Genomic DNA, 17,225 nt, shown 5'->3' with positions numbered 1-17,225 from the left:
ATTCCCACCGAAGTTAGTTGGTTAACATAAAGTCATAAACATAACAGATCCTAAATTCCTAATCCCTATCAATCAAGAATCCAGACAAAACTCATAAAGACCCAAAAAATGCAAATCATCTACAAAGTTGTTGTATTTCTCGTTGGGGGACAAGACGTGACAAAATTAGAAAATAGACATTTTTAAGAAGAAAAAAAAATCAAGTCTTCTACTTTGGAGTAGCCCATATTTTTGATGTTTCATAATAGTTTTTGCAGCAATCTTATAAAATACATGCATATTACATTACAAACTTCACCTACACAAAATTCTCAGCAAACAGACATGACTTGAATCTTTGACTTTTACATTTTACAAGTACAAAAAACTCTTAAACAAGAAAGGTATTAAGTAGTCTACAAACTCCATGAGAAGACCCTTTCCCTTCTGAAGGTTTTACATTGGATTCATGACAACGTCTCCTTCTAACATCCGTAACACCTGAGACATAAGTAAGCACATAAATTGACAAAATGTTATCATCTTTAAAGTATTTTTCAGATGAGCTACGGCAACAAACCTGAGACATTCGTGGCCTAGAGTTAGGGTCACGGCGAATGCATAGGTAAGCACATAGCGCCATACAGTAAACTTCTTGTTCAGAGTAACAGTTCATTAGCCGTGGATCAAGAAGCTCTTTAATAGCTTGTTTCTGCAACAACGGTCTTGCCTGAAAAAAAAAGTTTCTTCTTTGTAAGCATCACATAGCCTTAAAAGACAAAAACTTTGATTCATATTCATAGTATTATTTACCCATTCTGTGAGACATTGTTGACCTTTAGGACGTTTAATGTCCATAGCTTTTCTTCCTGTGATAAGCTCAACTAAAACAACCCCAAATGAATAAACATCTGCTTTCTCTGTAATCTGTCCACTTTGTGCATATTCAGGTGCCAAGTACCTGAACAAAAAAAAACATAATACTTTAAGCTTCATTAACGTGTTCAACAAGTAAATCAAGAAGAAGAATATAGTACCCGAAAGTTCCAATCACTCTAGTTTCAACTCCTTTATCTCCTTCTGGTTGCCATCTCGCAAGCCCAAAATCTCCAACCTAAAAACGTTGTAAATTTTCAAGCTTTCGACACACACTCAAAAGACTAAAGAGCATAAGAGAGAGAGAGAGAGAGATTGAGAAAAAAGTAAAAAGTACCAAAGGCTCAAAATCATGAGTGAGGAGAATATTGTTAGGACGCATGTCCCTATGAACGATGCAACCTACTCTGCATTCTTCATGAAGGTATCTCAACCCACGCGCTGCTCCAACCGCAACCTTTTGCCGCGCTGACCATCCTAACGGCTCTTTTCCCAAACCTATATCAATCTTTCCTTTATTAGCAACTCTTAATGAAATAAACAAGAATGTTATATACATACCAAAAGTAGAAAGCTGTTACCATAGAGATGAGAATGCAACGACCCATTGCAGATATACTCATAAACGAGCAGCCTCTTCCCATCTTCCACGCATAGTCCAATAAGCATCACAACGTTCCGATGCTGTGCACAGCTCAAGACCTCAACTTCAGAGCAGAACTCTCTGTCACCTTGTGTACTAGCAATCTTATATTGCTTCACAGCAATGATCTGACCATCTGGTAACGTTCCTCTGTGAACAGAACCAAACCCACCTTCAGCCAAGAAACTCCCTTTAGAGAAACCTTTAGTTGCTGTCTCAAGCTCGCCATAAGTGAACCATCTTGGAGGGTTTCCGAACTTAGGTGCCTTGTGTTGACATACTGAACACAGCGGAGGAGGTCCAGGAGCTGGCTTTCTTGATAAAGAAACAACTTCTCTCACGCTTTTGTTTAAGCATGTATCAGAGTTACGGATCTCCTTTCCCGCTTCAGGCTCTTTCCTAGACGAACCGAGTCTCAGAACCGAAGCAAATCTTGATTTTCTTGGAGTTTCTGTGTGAGGTTTAAACAAGTCCCCACTAGGACTCACGACAACAGATGCTGTCACAGATGAGGAAGCCATTGATAAAGGACTCCACTTATCACCATCAGAGTCAGAATTAGATTCAAAGAAACTCTTGTTTCCATCACTGACCCATGGATTGAGTCCCTCAAAGACTTGAGAGGCAAGAAACGGTGAAGCTCCTGCATCAGAGCTAGATATAGATGAAGTTGTTCCCATATCGGTTGTGGTATGTGAAGAAGAACCTTCTTGGTCTGGACTGCTGGCTGGAGTCACAAACGGTTCCCTCAGCTTTTTTCCTTGTCTTGAGCTTCTCACAGACTTTGAAGTTAAGGTGGAAACAGCTTGTGGATGCGCTGTATCTGCATTTTTCACCAAGTTGAGACGAATAACCTTTGGCTGTGACTTCTTGATCACCACAAGGTTGCACTCTAGCTGCTCCATACAGCATTTCTTCTCATACTTCAGTCCCCTGTTTAAGAACTTTGCAAGGTCAAGAACCCACTCAAAAGTATAATCTCAAATGATATGCATTTATAGTGTTTACCTGTCAAGAATGACCCAGTTTGAGTTTGATTTTTTGGCTTCAGCAGCAATGACTCCATAAGGTGAAGCAAAAACAATTTTGATTCTGACATTTATCTGCATTATAATTATTAAAAGCAAATAAAACTCTTTTATGGATCTGACTTAACCAAGAGAAAGCTATAATCTTTTAGAAGGAGAGTCATGTACCTTGTCTGCATCATAAACATTGTGTAACTGGAACATCATCTGAGAACAAGACTCATGAATATCATCCTTCCGATCTGTATCAGTCCCAGCAAGAAATCTACCATAGCCTGAAGCACAGTCGCTGGTGAATCTAGAAAATCCCCAAATTTTTTTACCTGAAAAGACCAAGACAAAAAGATGAGACCCTTTACCTTAAGAATCAAATATAACAAGACAAAACCAATGCCTTGACAAGATTTTGTGAATTAAAGAAAGAAAAGAAAAGAGAGGATTACTTGTGTAATTGGAAGGAACAACAACAAGAAGCCTAACTCGATCTCCAGGTTGGACAACATGAGTTAAAGTCCAAAGAAGAGCTGCTTTAGGGATCTCCTTTGAAGCTCTAACAGCCACCATTACTTTCTTCCCTACCACAACACCTCTCTCTCTACTACCCTTCTGCTTCATTCTCTAGATTAGATAGATAAATCCAAATAGACCCTAAACCTCCCTCAAGTTTCTTCTTCTTCAACCTTTGCTTTCACACGCTTTTAGCACTTCCACTTAATCTAAACCCTTTTTTTTCCCTGAAATGAGAAAGTGGAAGTATCACGCAACCCAAGATGCTTTCAGAAGTGACCCAAAAGCTCGAGAAATAAAAATAAAGTTGAGAAATTTACGCGTGTGAGTGTGTAGAAGTGTGTGAGATTCAATGTCTCTTAATAAAAACTATTTTTTTTTGTTTAATCTGAGAAACCCAAGAACAACAGATGCACAAAACACAACAGCACAAGAACCCACACTACTTTCTCTCTCCCTCTCTCTAAACAGAGCCAATCCCTAGACTCTAAAAGTAGATCTCTTTCACTCTCTCTCTCTGAGAAATTTCAAAGCCTTGGTTAGGTTTTGAAGACTTTTAAGCTCCATGAAAACGGTGTGAGCATTGCTTTGCTGTAGAGAATAAGAAGACTTTGCTCATCCTTTATTGGTTGGTTGGTGGGGTCAAAAGCTGGATGATGTAACTCAGATTTTGGATTTTACAACACTAATTTCTTAGACAGAGGTAGAGAGAACAGGAAAGCTCCAAAAGGAAGATTTGAAGAAAGAAAATATCAGAGTAAAAGACAAATAAGAAGTATTTAGGATTTGTAATGAGCTCTCTTTGAAGGAAGAGACAATGGCTAATTATTATTATATGATTGGAGTTTCTTTCAACTCTATTCTCTCTGCAATTTTATTTTATTTTTATAATAAAAAGGAGAAAGAAAGAATAAAAAATATATATATGCACAAAGGACTCTGCTTTATTCTAAAGAAGAGGAAAAAGAATCCAATAGAGCTGTGTCAAAGGATAATACTTATTCGACTTGATTTTTAAAAATAAGACCGTTTCTTTCTTCATTCTCAAGTTATGGCCCCAAGTTTTCATTTTTTATGACAAAGAATAACATTATAGAATCGATTCTCATAATTCATTCAAAACATATACTTATTAAAGACAAGGAAGGAAATGATAGTACTAAATAACTAAGGAGATGAACGTTGCACTTGCATGCTTTTTTCATCATGTTTGCTTTATTTATTTCAGTGGAGAAAGTGACAAAAGAAAGTTGGATAAAGATGATTTGTACTTTATTAAAGCATGAAAGGTGTTCCAATAAATCAACTCTAGTGATGTAATCGAATATATCATGTGTCATATTAGAAATCAGTCCAAGTTAATATTTTATGATTTGTAATACAGAGAAACATATACTCTTACCAAACTGAAAAAAGATTGCAAACAATTTTTTTTGGATTTAATGGCTGCATGAAAAAGCACACTAATAACTAACTATTGTTTTCTGTCAGTTATGGTATTATGACTAAATGAAACATGTTGGCTATGTGCAAAGATGTGGGCTATTGTTCTTGACTAAGCCATTTGATAGTACAATTCATTCCACAGAGAAAATTCAAACTGAACAAGCTTTAGAACATGAGTATTATTCTTTCCTCCATTTTATTCGTTACCTTTTGAACTTTTGCTCAACTAAAATGTAGCAAGGCAGCCCATTATAGCAAACATGGCCCAAGAAGAAACCAAACTGAACCAAGTATGAAGAGAAAAGGCCCAATGAATTTCCTAGCCATAGAGATGATTATATAGGCATGGGCATAAAATCTGTAACCGTAAATCCAAACCGAACCCAAACCAAAATATCCGATCCGAATCCAGTCTGAATTGTAAAAAAATACCAAAATGGATCTTGTAAGGTGGTACAAAACATATCTGAACCCGAAATATTATTAACCGAATCCGATGGAACCCGAAAAACCAAAAAAAAATTCGAAAAAACCGATCTGAATGTCCAAATTAGTATACAATATAATTATATGAAACATAAGTATATACTTAAAATTTTAATTTAATATTTATTTTGATATGATATCTAACAATAAGTATTTAAATTTAAATAAATACCTTAAATACTTAATTATATATAAATAAGTATATAATTTTTATGTTTTGCTTTTAAATGCCAAATTTTATTTTGGGTATATCCAATCTGATATAACTCGAAACAGAACGATATATGATTAATTTATGGGTTCTAAGATATGATACAAAACGACCCGAAATCGATGTGTTATATCCGAACCTGATCCGTACTTGAAAATTTACTAAAATGAAACCTAGTAGGTGTTATAAAGTAGAATTAAATCCGAACGCCAACGGATACCCGAACGTCCATGCCTCCAGATGAGCCAAGAAAAAAAAAACAATTATTGATGTAGCAGCAATATAGTTGACTTACGAAAACTGGAGTTGGTGGACTAGTAAGAGGAGATTCGATAAACGATGAGCACTTGGAGGTTTTGGAGTCGTTTATTCCGTTGATGGGAAGAAAAATCCCAAACATGGAAAACAATATAACCAATAGAATTTTTAATTGGTCATAGGAAAATAATGCTACATTTTATGCTAATTACGTTCTCAGCACTGACTGCGAGATGACAGTCACTAATCCTTAAAACGTACAGAGAAAGCTTCGCCGTTCTAACGGTAACATGATACACAAAGAAAGAAGCATATAATAATCAAACCATTCTCTTTTTGGAGGGAGACTTTCTTATCTTTCTTTATCAGTTTGTGACTTGGAATTATATAAAAATAAAATAAAGCTTTGAGAAAAAGAACAAAAAAAAACACAGACCTTAACTTATTGTATCATCGGAATGAATTTCGGCGACGGCAGTTTCTTCGCCGTCGTCCCCACTGTATACAAGAGAGAAGAGTACAAGCGAACCAAACACGACGCCGTTTTCTCCAAGTGGAAGGTCCTGTCTCTCTCCCTCTCCCTCAATTTTGAAATTAAAGTTTCTGAGTTTTGGGGCTTTTGCTCAATCTTTTGTTGTATCCTCTGATCTTCAGTCGAAATTGAAATAAATCATCTTCGATTTCCATAGGCAGATGCTTGAATATCTATGAAATAATCTAAGCTCTGGTCTGAATAAGTTTGTGTCATAGGTTATTACAGGCTTTTATTTGCTTCCACTCCTCTGTTTTTTAGTTTGTTTTAGTTTCTCAATTTATTACACCTAATTAGTTTGCAACTTTGAAGTGGTTTGATCTTAATCTTGTCTATTTATCAAAGAAGCTGGGACTCTGATGTTAAAACTTTTATACACAGATTCTGATAGGATCCAATGATTGGGAGGATTTCAAAAACGGGAAAGACGGTGTAGCAAGATACAGAGTCCAGAACTTACCTCGTAGATCTTGTCCTGGTCTGTATGAGCTCGGTGTAGCAGTCATCGGTCATGACCAAGCCCGGAAGCTCGACTCCGATGATGTCCTCGCTGCATATCTAGGACAGGCTGAAAGCGTTAGATCTAGACTTCAAAGTTATGGAAGATCCGGTGCTCATTTGCGAAGAGTTAACAACAATAACCTTAACGACTGTGAAGCCATCGAGTCTCCTGATAAGAAGACTGTGACCGCTGGTTTGTTTGAGGACATATTCTTCAAAGATGGCTCGGTTGTGTATAGATGGGCTCCGGTAATTAATTATGTCTTCTTATCTTACTCTCTTTACTTCTGTAATAACTTTGAGGCTAACTCGTGTGACGTATCAGATGGGGTCTAAGAGGGAAGCTGAGGCAACGGAAGGGATGCTTTTGAGCACGTTTGACTATGCGTGGAACAAAGGAAGCAACGGGGAACGACGCCAGCTTGATCTGCTTATAAAGCTCGGTGATCGCGAGTTTATGAGGAGCAGAAAGTCCGGGATATCACGAGTGCTGTTCCCTTTTCTCCGGAACCAAGTTGGTATCAGAATCAAAGGGGAGAAGCATGTGCTTGAAGAAGAGAGAAAGCTAAGCTCTGATGTTGTTGAAGAGAAGAAGAAGAGTTTCGGTTTCCTCGCTTCCATTATCAAACTCTCCCGGTCTAGACCTCAGCCGGTTTCAGACAAACTTGATGAGATAGATGGTTCTGTTTGTGGAGTCATACTTGGAAATGGTGGTCGTTGTAATAGAAGTCCAGTTAAAGGAAGAAAGAGATGCGAAGAGCATAAAGGGCAGAGAGTTTGCCGTGTTTCACCGGTAAAACAACATCCCGAGAGTTCTGTCGGACAAGATTACAATCACGAAGACTCTGATGTCACGTGTGGAGTGATCTTACCAAACATGGAGCCTTGCAGTAAGAGACCTGTTCCAGGAAGAAAACGGTGTGAGGATCATAAAGGCATGAGGATCAACGCTTTCCTCTTTCTTCTTAACCGGACAGACCGTGAGAAAACCGTCAAAACCGAGAAATCTGATCCCGAACCGCCTACCGGAAACATAGCTGAAGAAGAAGCTTTGAGTCGCTTCTGTGAAGCTACAACAAAGAGTGGTGTACCTTGCACAAGAAGCTCTCCTGAAGGAAGCAAAAGGTGTTGGCAACATAAGGAGAAAAGCTCTGACGATAGTTTGCCGGTAAAGGCTCATCCGGTGGCCGGAACACAAGTAATATGCGGTGTTAAAGTGAGTAATGGATTGGTCTGTGAAAGATCTCCGGTAAAGGGACGTAAAAGATGTGAAGAGCATAAGGGAATGAGAGTCATCATCCCTTCATGACTTGGTTAAGTTACGCTGTCACCTAACCGGAATTGTTTGTACCATACCGGTTTTGTTTGTTTATTGTACCATTTTCTGTACCGAATTAATTGTTATTTTTTATCATTTAAATAATAAATTCAATGAGGTGTGCTCTCCTACAGTGAATCACCACCGTCAACTTTTGGAAGGATGAATTTAATTTTAATCTAACGGACAGAATAATCAACGGCTCAGATTTTATCACGCTACTCATATGCTACGTGGCCGTCTATTATTTTAACGTATGGTTTAAATTCCGCACGATGAGAACAAACCGTTCTTTTATCGCCGTCGTTAAAATGCCGCCGGCCGAAGAACTCCAACATTCACCGGGTAGCCAATCTAACGACACTCAACCTTCCGAATCAGAAGCCGCGGCGGAGATTTTCGCAGCTGCGGCTGATGCGGAGGCTGCAGGATTATGGACACAGATCAAAGCGGAAGCTCGCCACGACGCCGAGGAGGAGCCGGCGTTAGCTAGCTACCTTTACTCCACGATTCTCTCTCATTCATCTCTCGAGCGATCGATCTCGTTTCATTTAGGAAACAAGCTTTGCTCCTCGACGCTCCTCTCCACGCTTCTATACGATCTCTTCCTAAACACCTTCACCTCCGATCCTTCTCTCCGCAACGCCACCGTCGCGGATCTACGCGCTGCTCGCGTACGTGATCCGGCTTGTATCTCGTTCTCTCAGTGCCTTCTCAATTACAAAGGCTTCCTCGCAATTCAGGTGAATCTGGACCGTCCGATTTTGTTTTTAATTCAATCTGGTGAATCTGCACCGCACGATTTAAATGAGTTTATGATTTGTTTTTTTTAGGCGCATCGTGTCTCGCACAAGCTATGGACTCAATCGCGTAAGCCATTGGCTTTAGCTCTTCATTCACGAGTCTCCGACGTGTTCGCAGTCGATATCCATCCAGCAGCGAGGATCGGGAAAGGGATACTTCTCGACCACGCGACAGGTGTCGTGATCGGAGAAACAGCTGTGATTGGGAACAACGTTTCGATCCTCCACCACGTGACGCTTGGTGGGACAGGTAAAGCTTGTGGGGATAGGCATCCGAAGATTGGTGACGGTTGTTTGATCGGAGCTGGAGCGACTATTCTCGGGAACGTTAAGATCGGGGCAGGAGCTAAAGTGGGTGCTGGCTCTGTAGTTCTGATTGATGTTCCTCCGCGAGCGACGGCGGTTGGGAATCCGGCGAGACTTGTCGGAGGGAAAGAGAAACCAACGATGCATGATGAGGAGTGTCCTGGAGAATCGATGGATCACACTTCATTCATCTCGGAATGGTCAGATTACATTATTTGAAGTAATATTATATTTGTTAATGTGTTTTTGAAAGCGACAACCTCGTTGATTGTTCGGTTGTGTGATCGAGCTTTGTATGGATTTTGAGGTAAAAGTCTGATGGAATGTCTGACTGAGTTTCGTTGGTTAAGATGTTCATGCAATAACAAGGGGTTTGAATTTGAGCTTGTTATTTGATCATTAGTTCATATGCAATTTATTTGTTAACTACCAATCCAAGTAACTCCACAACTCTGGTAGCGGCTGAATCTTTTAGTGGACACATGGGCTTACAAATCGTTACAAAAGACCAAATCTTTGTTTTTGGGAGGTATGATCAACTCAATTGAAAATTGAACCCTTGTATAGGTATGCAGTTTAGGAAAGCACAACAACTGAAATAGGGTAGTCTGCATAGGTATTCAATCCATTCCCATGTTCCGGTCTTTCCAATTCTTTGATAGAATTGATGGGCCAAAACAAGGAGTTACCAACCTTCTCACATACATACTTGGCTGTCCTATTCTAATACCAACGCAAAGAAACTAATGAATTCATTGATAAGGGTGAAGAAACTTTCAGAGAAGCTAGGCGATGTGATAAAATCGAATTCTTGTAGAGGTGGAAAGATTCATATCCAACATGAATTTATTATTGAAATAGATTACAGAATCTGCAGTGTCCCATCACAAAACAATTGTTACAATGTCACAACAACAGAACATTTTACATATATGCATTAAAAAAAATGAAATAATAAAACAACATGTGTGGCTTCTCAACGAAAGAACTGTTGTCTTTTATCATGGCTGGCTACAAAAGAATTGTGTTATAAGGATGGCTTGAATGTTCCCTTCTTCGTCTTCTCCTCAGATCTCCCCTACTGGTTGTTCTATATCTACAACAGCCCTAATAAGATTTTAACGTCAGCAAGTAGAAACTCGGGTTTTGATAGGCTTAAGCTTTAATCCCATGCTTTCAGGAGAGAGAAGCTCAGGTGAAACGCAACAAGGGCTAAGAGGACTTCTAGGGCTCTCTGTGAAATAAGATGGTCTGTATAGTCCATAACCCATCAAGAAATATTCCATTGGAACCAACATTGCATGTGGTTGCTCCTCGGTTACCATCGAACCACAAGCCTGAACCTCAACCAAAGCACAGTATCCTCTATCCAAATTTGCTGCCATGTGTACAGCTTCTGCATAGAAGGGAGATTGATCTCCGATAAAGATAAGCGTCCTGCATTTTAGTTTCTTCAATCCACTTGAGATGTCAGGTCTCCTGCAAGAGCAAACTTTTAGTTCACCATCAAATTAAGAAAGCCAATATTTGACACAATGAATGCTGCTTAGATGTTTGTTGTTTTACCGATCAATGGCATCAAGAAACCGCATGATGTTTACACTTTTCCTCTCATCAAGCAGCTGTGGACATTACCAAAATCTATGTCAACTACTTGATATACAGAGGTATCTATATATTGATGAATCAGGACAAAAGAAAAGGAAAGGGTAGAACACTGACTCTTCTGCAAGCTTGTGCTATATCTGACTCTGGAATCTCTATGTTACCACGGACTTCCTGTGGCAAGTAGAAGCAATTTTTTGACAACCAATTTTAATTAGAGCAGAACTAGTAATGGTAACTGCAGTTAACGCACCTTACTGAAATATCTCTGAAGCAAAAACTCTTTTACCACTCCACACATTCCGTAGAAATACAACAAGTTTGAGACAACTCTGTTGTAAAACCATTCAGACCAAGACGGCGCCTTGCATAGCGGTGAGATAAGAATCAAACCGAGAACTCTTTCTCTATGTTTCATCTGAAAAGTTTAAAGACACAGAACAGATGATAAACACACATTGTCTGTCTGAGGAAACGGATTGTGGAGAAGACTGAAGATAAAATAGGAACATACCGCAAATAACGTGAGGATGTAAGCACCTGCAGTCACTCCCATACACATCACAGCACCAAGGCTGAACAAAGAAGCTTATACGTCATTAGTTATACATGTCTGTAACTTCAGTAAGCCAGAAATAAGGGCTTCATTTTATTATTACCCGAAAAAGTTGAGCACTTCAAGGATCTGATCCGCCAAATCATCAGCAGAAGGGACTGAATCAGTAGGATAAATCGGAGCAGCTCCTAACTGCAAGAACTCTTCGTGGAAAGAGAGGAATCATGTGAGTAATCACACCAAGCAAAGGATATGGCAAACTAAAAACAAGAGAAAGTAAAATATGGACCTCATGACCGGGTGGACTGATATGATAAATGCAGAAGTTATGAAGTAGCAAGGAAGCTGCTTCAGGGCAGAAGAATAATCCTTGGAAGCATGACATATCTGAAGAACACGAAGAAGAAGCAAACAACCATTAGAATGTCAGCAAAACAGACAAGAGGATCCTGTAAAGACTTACGGTTAAGGGCCAGATCAGGATAAGTAATCAATGCTGGCTTTTCTCGATCTCCATAGACAATGACAGACACAACACCACAAGCAGTTTTAACACGATGCTCCTGAACACAAGAAAAAACCAGCAAGTTTCAACAAAAAGCAACCACCACCAACAGAAAACTTCTAACCATATCTTTACCATTATCTTCAGTAAAACAATTCATCAACTTCTCTTTTGTATTTTGTATACTAAAAGCTGGGAATATGACAACTTACTTTAGGTGGGAAATAATATATACACAGACAATAAAGAAAACATCTCTGTTAGAACTATTCCATGTGCAGCTTTCTACTTTAAGGGGCAATAAACAGAATCAAAAATTCATCATCATCCAAAGAATGGCCTAATTCTAATCATTGAGAGTTTTTTTTTCTTTTTAATAAAAAAGGGAATGACAGTGTAAGACGAGGAGCAAGAATATGAGTGTTAAGGAGATAATAAAGAAGCATTAGTCTTAATCATTAAATAAACAAAGGGTTAAAGGTAAACAACAACAGCTGGAGTTTTTCCTTTTTTATACAAAAAGAATGAAAAGAAAATAAGACAAAGAATAAGGAATACAAAAGAAGAAGAAGATGATATATTTGAAAAGAGAAGATCCACAAGCAAAGAATTTTCCAACAAACCATTACAATCTTCCAAGAGAAAATGAGATATGTTATTACAAATCAATTAAATCAAACAATGCCTTGCTTGTAAATGAATAACAAGACCATAACATTCTTCCCACATAATCTCAATCAGAAGATATCAATTAGATTCAAGCAAAGATTAAGATACACCCAGAGACAAAGACTCTAGTTTTTTTTTAATTTCAAGAAGCCAGAATTGCAATTAAAATTCGAAAAGGGGTAGGTAGAAGAAAGGACCTTGCCACCAAGATAGATCGTTCCAAGGTCGACGGAAACGGAGTCGTTTGACTCCGCCATTGGCAATAAAAGCTCCTCCGTTTCCGCCGTCGTTGTTGCCTTTATTTGCCGCGGGATAACAAGAGAAGGCTCTCCTCTTCCTCTTCCTCTTCCTCTCGCTACCCTCTAGAATGTTTTGGCTTTTCTTTAGCTTATATACAAAGCGATTCCTCCTTTCTCTCTCTCTCTCCTCTCTCCTATTAAGACCTCTCTGGAAAAAGAACCGATTTTTAGTTTTTCTTATTATCTTTTTTTTTTTTTTTCCTTCCTTCACTCTGTTTCTCTCTCTCTCTCTCTTCTTTAAAAGTTTGCGGTGATTTCTCCATAGACGCCGGTACTTGTAACATGACACACTCGAACTGTCAAAAATCCCCAAAACAGGAATAAACATTTTTTAATTCTGTTATTGTTCAAAAAAAAAATATGTTTTTTTTGAATATTTTAATTCTTTTTTTTTTGTATCTAAAAAAAAATTATGGGAACAATTGAGTGAATAAACAGAATCGAATAAAAAGCAAAATTATAATGGGAAAATTGCTAAAAGAGAACAAAAAAACAAGGTTGCTGTCCTCTTGGTATAAAACCAACATGAAGTTGTCTCAATAGTATATTTTTTCTCATAATCCCAAAACTATCCCTATATTTAATCTAATTGAACACAATTTGAATTTAAAAAAAAAAGTTAATGGAAAAAAGGAAAAAAATTTTGAAAGGCAATCGAAAACAAAAAAAGAAAAAAAGGTATAGATATGCATCATAGAGAACAAGAGTTTGCGAGAAGAATCAAAAAAAAAATTATGGAAAACCCATAGATTGATGAATAAGAGAAGGGAGAATTGGTTTTACTTTAATTTTTTCAAGTAAAATCGACCATAACACGTTTTAGGAAGTTTAAATATTATTAGGAGATTTTTAGAATATTTCCTTAACTGAAATTTTATTAATTTTCGCAAAAAATCAGGTATTCTTATCCGTAGAAGGCGACTTCTAAAAGTTTAGAAGAATGATAAAAATTCTGAATACATTTTCTACTTTGAGTAGACGTAAGAGTACATTATAGAAAATACATTCTCCGAAATTTAGAATACTTTATAAACGTAGAAGATGCATTCGGAAAGAAAGTGGATACCTTTACGATTAGTAGAATGCGCATTCCTCTTTTTTAGAAATTTAGTAAATAGTAAAATGGGTGTTCTAAAAGAAGTAGATGAACGTGTTTATTTTAGAAATTGTTTTCTACTATACTATTTTTCGTTGAAGACGCATTCTACTTTTAGTAGAACGTATCTTAAAAATCTTATTTACCAAGTTTTTAAACAAAAGAAAATTACCAGCTTGTGTATATAGATTTTTTATTAATTGTTTATATTTTTAATAATTTTTTTGATTCTCAAAATTATTTATTTCATTAGTTTTCAGAAATACAAAGGGTAAAAAAGAGAAAAAATGGACAAAATTAGTTTTATACCAAAGGGACAATAACCTGATTTTTTTGTTCTATTTGGGCAATTTTCCCAATTATAATTTGAACAAGTTGACCTTTCGTAAAGATGGACTTAAATTAGGCACATTTTGTAACATTTTGGCACATTTTGTAGGGGACAGTTATTACATCTTTTTACAAATTACGGACTTTTTGAAAATCTCGGTTATTTTTGGCAACAGAACTGAATAGAAAAGATAAAAAAGTATATGGGGGCGTTCCGAGAATCGAACTCGGGACCTCTCGCACCCAAAGCGAGAATCATACCACTAGACCAAACGCCCTCGTTGCTAAATCAGCTGAATGCTTATTTATATTCCATGTAAAAAATCTGTAGCTGGGCTGTTAACGGGCCTCGCAATAGTTATGATAGAAGAAGTCACGTGCGGATCATGTGGTGTCTGTTCTTCTCAAGAAGAGAATACAGAAAAAAGATCCCTAAAGCTTTACCTTTACTGAGAGTATCGCATCACTCTCTCTAAATATCCATAAGCCCTCCACAACTTTCCCGCCTTTGTCTCACTCTCTTCCCGCCTCGACTCTCCATGGTTCAGAAGCAGCTATCCGCCGCCGGTCCAGGCCCCGAGCCCAAGAAACGCCGCCGTGTCGGATTCTCTCCCGCCGGTAAGTAATTTCTTCTCCTATTCCAATTGTAGCTCCGCTTTTCGTATTTTTCTTCTAATTTGGTCTCTCTTTTTTTTTGTCGGTAACAGATACTGGTGTGGAGGCTAACGAGTGCATCAAAATTTATCTCGGTACGTATCTGATTTTGATGTTTAATTTCTTTTTTATTATTTATGCTTTCGCCTTCCAGGTGTGTAGTTTTTTGGCTTTATCGGCAATTTTAATGGCAATTTTGTATCTGAAATGGCTGAAATATTTTGTTTGTATGAGATGAAATTGTTTCGAGTATGTGTGTGATTGCGATATTGTCATTGCTCTGTGTCAATTTCTCAGTACACATAGTTGCTATCATGCTTAGGGTGTGTTGATTTTTGTATTTTCTTTCGAATGAGTCTCATAGGAGGGTGACGAATGTCTTCTGTATTGGGTTTCTTGAGTTGTTGTTGTTACATAATCTGACCTTCTTTTTTTTTTTTTTTTTTTTGTGGTGGGTTGATTTCTAGTTTCTAGCAAAGAGGAAGTGGGTTTTCCTGAAGTTCCTTGTGTTAATCCAGTTGATTTAAACGACTTTTTTGATGGAGATGGAAAAATATATGGCTACCATGGTTTGAAGGTACTTTTGCTCTTTTACATTTACATTGCTCTTTTTTTTTTTTAAAGTTTCTGGTCTTGTCATTGTCTTGTTTAGCGTTGCTGTCAACTTTATTTGTTTCAGATAAACGTATGGATTAATAGCATTTCATTGCATTCATATGCTGATATTACATACAAGAGCACAACCAATGTAAGTGTCTAACTCACTTTTAATCCATTGGATTTGTTTATGTATGGCGTCTTGGAGCATCATTTTCTGTTGTCTTTTTGTTTATTCTTCCAAGGGAGACAAAGGCATCACGGACCTCAAATCTGCTTTACAGGTAATAATATAGTCAACTTCAGTGTCTTATCATAGTATCTAATGACCCAGCATTTTTCTATTCTTATGATTAACTATTTCAATTCCACCCAGAACATATTTGCTGAGACTATTGTTGATAACAAGGATGAATTTCTGAATACCTTTTCAACAGAGAAAGATTTTATCAGGTAGACACACCTACTGGATGCTTTCATACTTACCTCAAACTTGTTCCTGTGTTTTCTAAGATGTGCTCCTCATTATAATCTTTGTGTATGTATAATTGTTTAACGTTTTCATTGATTGTTTTAGGAATATGGTCTCAAACGGAGAGGTAGTGCATTCTGGAGTGATAGATGGAAGCAGAATCAATGCTCAAGTGGAACCTATAGATCTCCAGGTATCTTATAATCTTAATGAAGCAAATTAGTCAGAGATGCTTTTATCAGCAGTGGAGCTGCAGATTGGTTTAAGAAAAAAAACCATAATGGTCTATTTTCCTCAGGTTCTACGGATGGAAATTGGCTCTCCAAATGCTGGACTCCTCTATAGCCGATTGGTGCCCCTTGTTCTTCTTTTTGTCGATGGTATGCAAACACACACACCCTTGCTCCTAATTTTTATGTTCTCTTGTTGGTATTAACCAGACGTTGGTCCATTATATCAGGCAGCAACCCGATTGATGTCACTGATCCTGACTGGCATTTATATCTCTTAATTCAAAAGAAGGAGCATAAAGAAGAGCCTTTGTATCAAATTTTGGGCTTTACTGCAGTTTATAAATTCTACCGTTACCCTGACAGGTTAAGGATGCGACTCAGCCAGGTACAATATATATGCCTCAGTTCTTCTTGTATTCTTTTCGATTTGACTGTTTATACTGTTTCTTAATTTTGATTTCAGATCTTGGTCCTGCCTTCCTTCCAAGGCAAAGGTTTTGGAAGCTATCTGGTGGAGGTTGTAAACAAAGTGGCCACAGCAGAAAACGTATACGATCTGACAGTAGAAGAGCCATCAGAGAAGTTCCAACACATTCGCACTTGCATAGACATAAACCGCTTGCGCGCATTCGACCCTATCAAACCAGCCATTGATTCAGCTGTTCAGACTCTCACAAAGGGTAAGCTATCAAAGAAAGCTCAGACACCTCGATTCACTCCGCCTCTGAATGCCATTGAGAAAGTCCGTGAAACTCTGAAGATCAACAAGAAACAGTTCCTCAAGTGCTGGGAGATCTTGATATATCTCGCGCTTGATCCTATTGACAAATACATAGAGGATTACACATCTGTCATCACGAACCATGTGAGAGCTGACATTCTTGGGAAAGATATAGAAGCTCCAAAAAAACAGGTCGTGGATGTTCCAACCTTGTTCGCAGCTGAAGCATCGTTTGTGGTTTTCAAGTCTCTCAATGGAGAAGAAGCTATTCAAGTTGATGAAAACAAACCGGATCAAGAGGAGCAGCTGAAGCAATTGGTTGAAGAAAGGATTCGTGAGATTAAGTTGGTTGCTGAGAAAGTCTCAAAGTTAAGGATCTGATTCGAATAAAAACTTTTTTTATTGAGCGATGTCACTTTAGAAAAGACCATCTGTTTGTATACGCTTTGTACCTCTCTGTTACGGAGGTTTGAGTAAACTAATGTAGTTCCGGTTTAGCGGTTTCTTCCGGTTATGACATTTATAGCAGAATTTACAGTCGATAACCGTCAATTTCGGTTCAGTTAGTTGAATAAAAAATTTGAGTGAATTTTT

General features: G+C 37.8%; 5 protein-coding genes and 1 non-coding gene across 6 annotated transcripts; 3 read left to right on the top strand and 3 right to left on the bottom strand.

Moving 5' to 3' along the window:
- Positions 1-187: 187 nt before the first annotated feature.
- Positions 188-3,769, bottom strand: LOC103845109 (inactive protein kinase SELMODRAFT_444075). The gene is made up of 10 exons (XM_009121942.3): positions 3,354-3,769; positions 2,970-3,260; positions 2,695-2,849; positions 2,507-2,601; positions 1,437-2,431; positions 1,193-1,353; positions 1,017-1,093; positions 793-940; positions 560-709; positions 188-480 (listed from the first exon to the last, which is right to left on the bottom strand). Exons 2-10 carry the CDS (start codon positions 3,139-3,141, stop codon positions 436-438), a joined length of 1,998 nt encoding a protein of 665 aa, XP_009120190.1. The 5' UTR covers positions 3,142-3,260; positions 3,354-3,769; the 3' UTR covers positions 188-435.
- A 1,880-nt stretch (positions 3,770-5,649) lies between these two features.
- Positions 5,650-7,913, top strand: LOC103845108 (protein EFFECTOR OF TRANSCRIPTION 2). Its single transcript, XM_009121940.3, has 3 exons — positions 5,650-5,994; positions 6,348-6,716; positions 6,793-7,913. Exons 1-3 carry the CDS (start codon positions 5,893-5,895, stop codon positions 7,774-7,776), a joined length of 1,455 nt encoding a protein of 484 aa, XP_009120188.1. The 5' UTR covers positions 5,650-5,892; the 3' UTR covers positions 7,777-7,913.
- Positions 7,914-7,999: 86 nt separating this feature from the next.
- Positions 8,000-9,308, top strand: LOC103845106 (serine acetyltransferase 5). The gene is made up of 2 exons (XM_009121939.3): positions 8,000-8,528; positions 8,619-9,308. Exons 1-2 carry the CDS (start codon positions 8,061-8,063, stop codon positions 9,111-9,113), a joined length of 963 nt encoding a protein of 320 aa, XP_009120187.3. The 5' UTR covers positions 8,000-8,060; the 3' UTR covers positions 9,114-9,308.
- Positions 9,309-9,722: 414 nt separating this feature from the next.
- On the bottom strand, positions 9,723-12,740 carry LOC103845105 (protein NDL1). The gene is made up of 9 exons (XM_009121938.2): positions 12,427-12,740; positions 11,519-11,618; positions 11,345-11,442; positions 11,159-11,247; positions 11,014-11,074; positions 10,753-10,917; positions 10,617-10,673; positions 10,461-10,516; positions 9,723-10,373 (listed from the first exon to the last, which is right to left on the bottom strand). Exons 1-9 carry the CDS (start codon positions 12,484-12,486, stop codon positions 10,019-10,021), a joined length of 1,041 nt encoding a protein of 346 aa, XP_009120186.1. The 5' UTR covers positions 12,487-12,740; the 3' UTR covers positions 9,723-10,018.
- Positions 12,741-13,083: 343 nt separating this feature from the next.
- On the top strand, positions 13,084-17,164 carry LOC103845104 (histone acetyltransferase type B catalytic subunit). The gene is made up of 10 exons (XM_009121937.3): positions 13,084-14,572; positions 14,662-14,703; positions 15,076-15,185; positions 15,288-15,356; positions 15,451-15,489; positions 15,582-15,658; positions 15,783-15,870; positions 15,976-16,057; positions 16,138-16,295; positions 16,374-17,164. Exons 1-10 carry the CDS (start codon positions 14,494-14,496, stop codon positions 17,010-17,012), a joined length of 1,383 nt encoding a protein of 460 aa, XP_009120185.1. The 5' UTR covers positions 13,084-14,493; the 3' UTR covers positions 17,013-17,164.
- Positions 14,161-14,232, bottom strand: TRNAP-UGG. Its single transcript has one exon. It is a non-coding gene; the product is annotated as a tRNA-Pro (tRNA).
- Positions 17,165-17,225: the final 61 nt, after the last annotated feature.

This window comes from Brassica rapa, chromosome A10, assembly GCF_000309985.2.
Source record: "Brassica rapa cultivar Chiifu-401-42 chromosome A10, CAAS_Brap_v3.01, whole genome shotgun sequence".
Lineage (NCBI taxonomy): Eukaryota > Viridiplantae > Streptophyta > Magnoliopsida > Brassicales > Brassicaceae > Brassica > Brassica rapa.
This window is presented reverse-complemented; position numbering and strand designations above follow the sequence as displayed.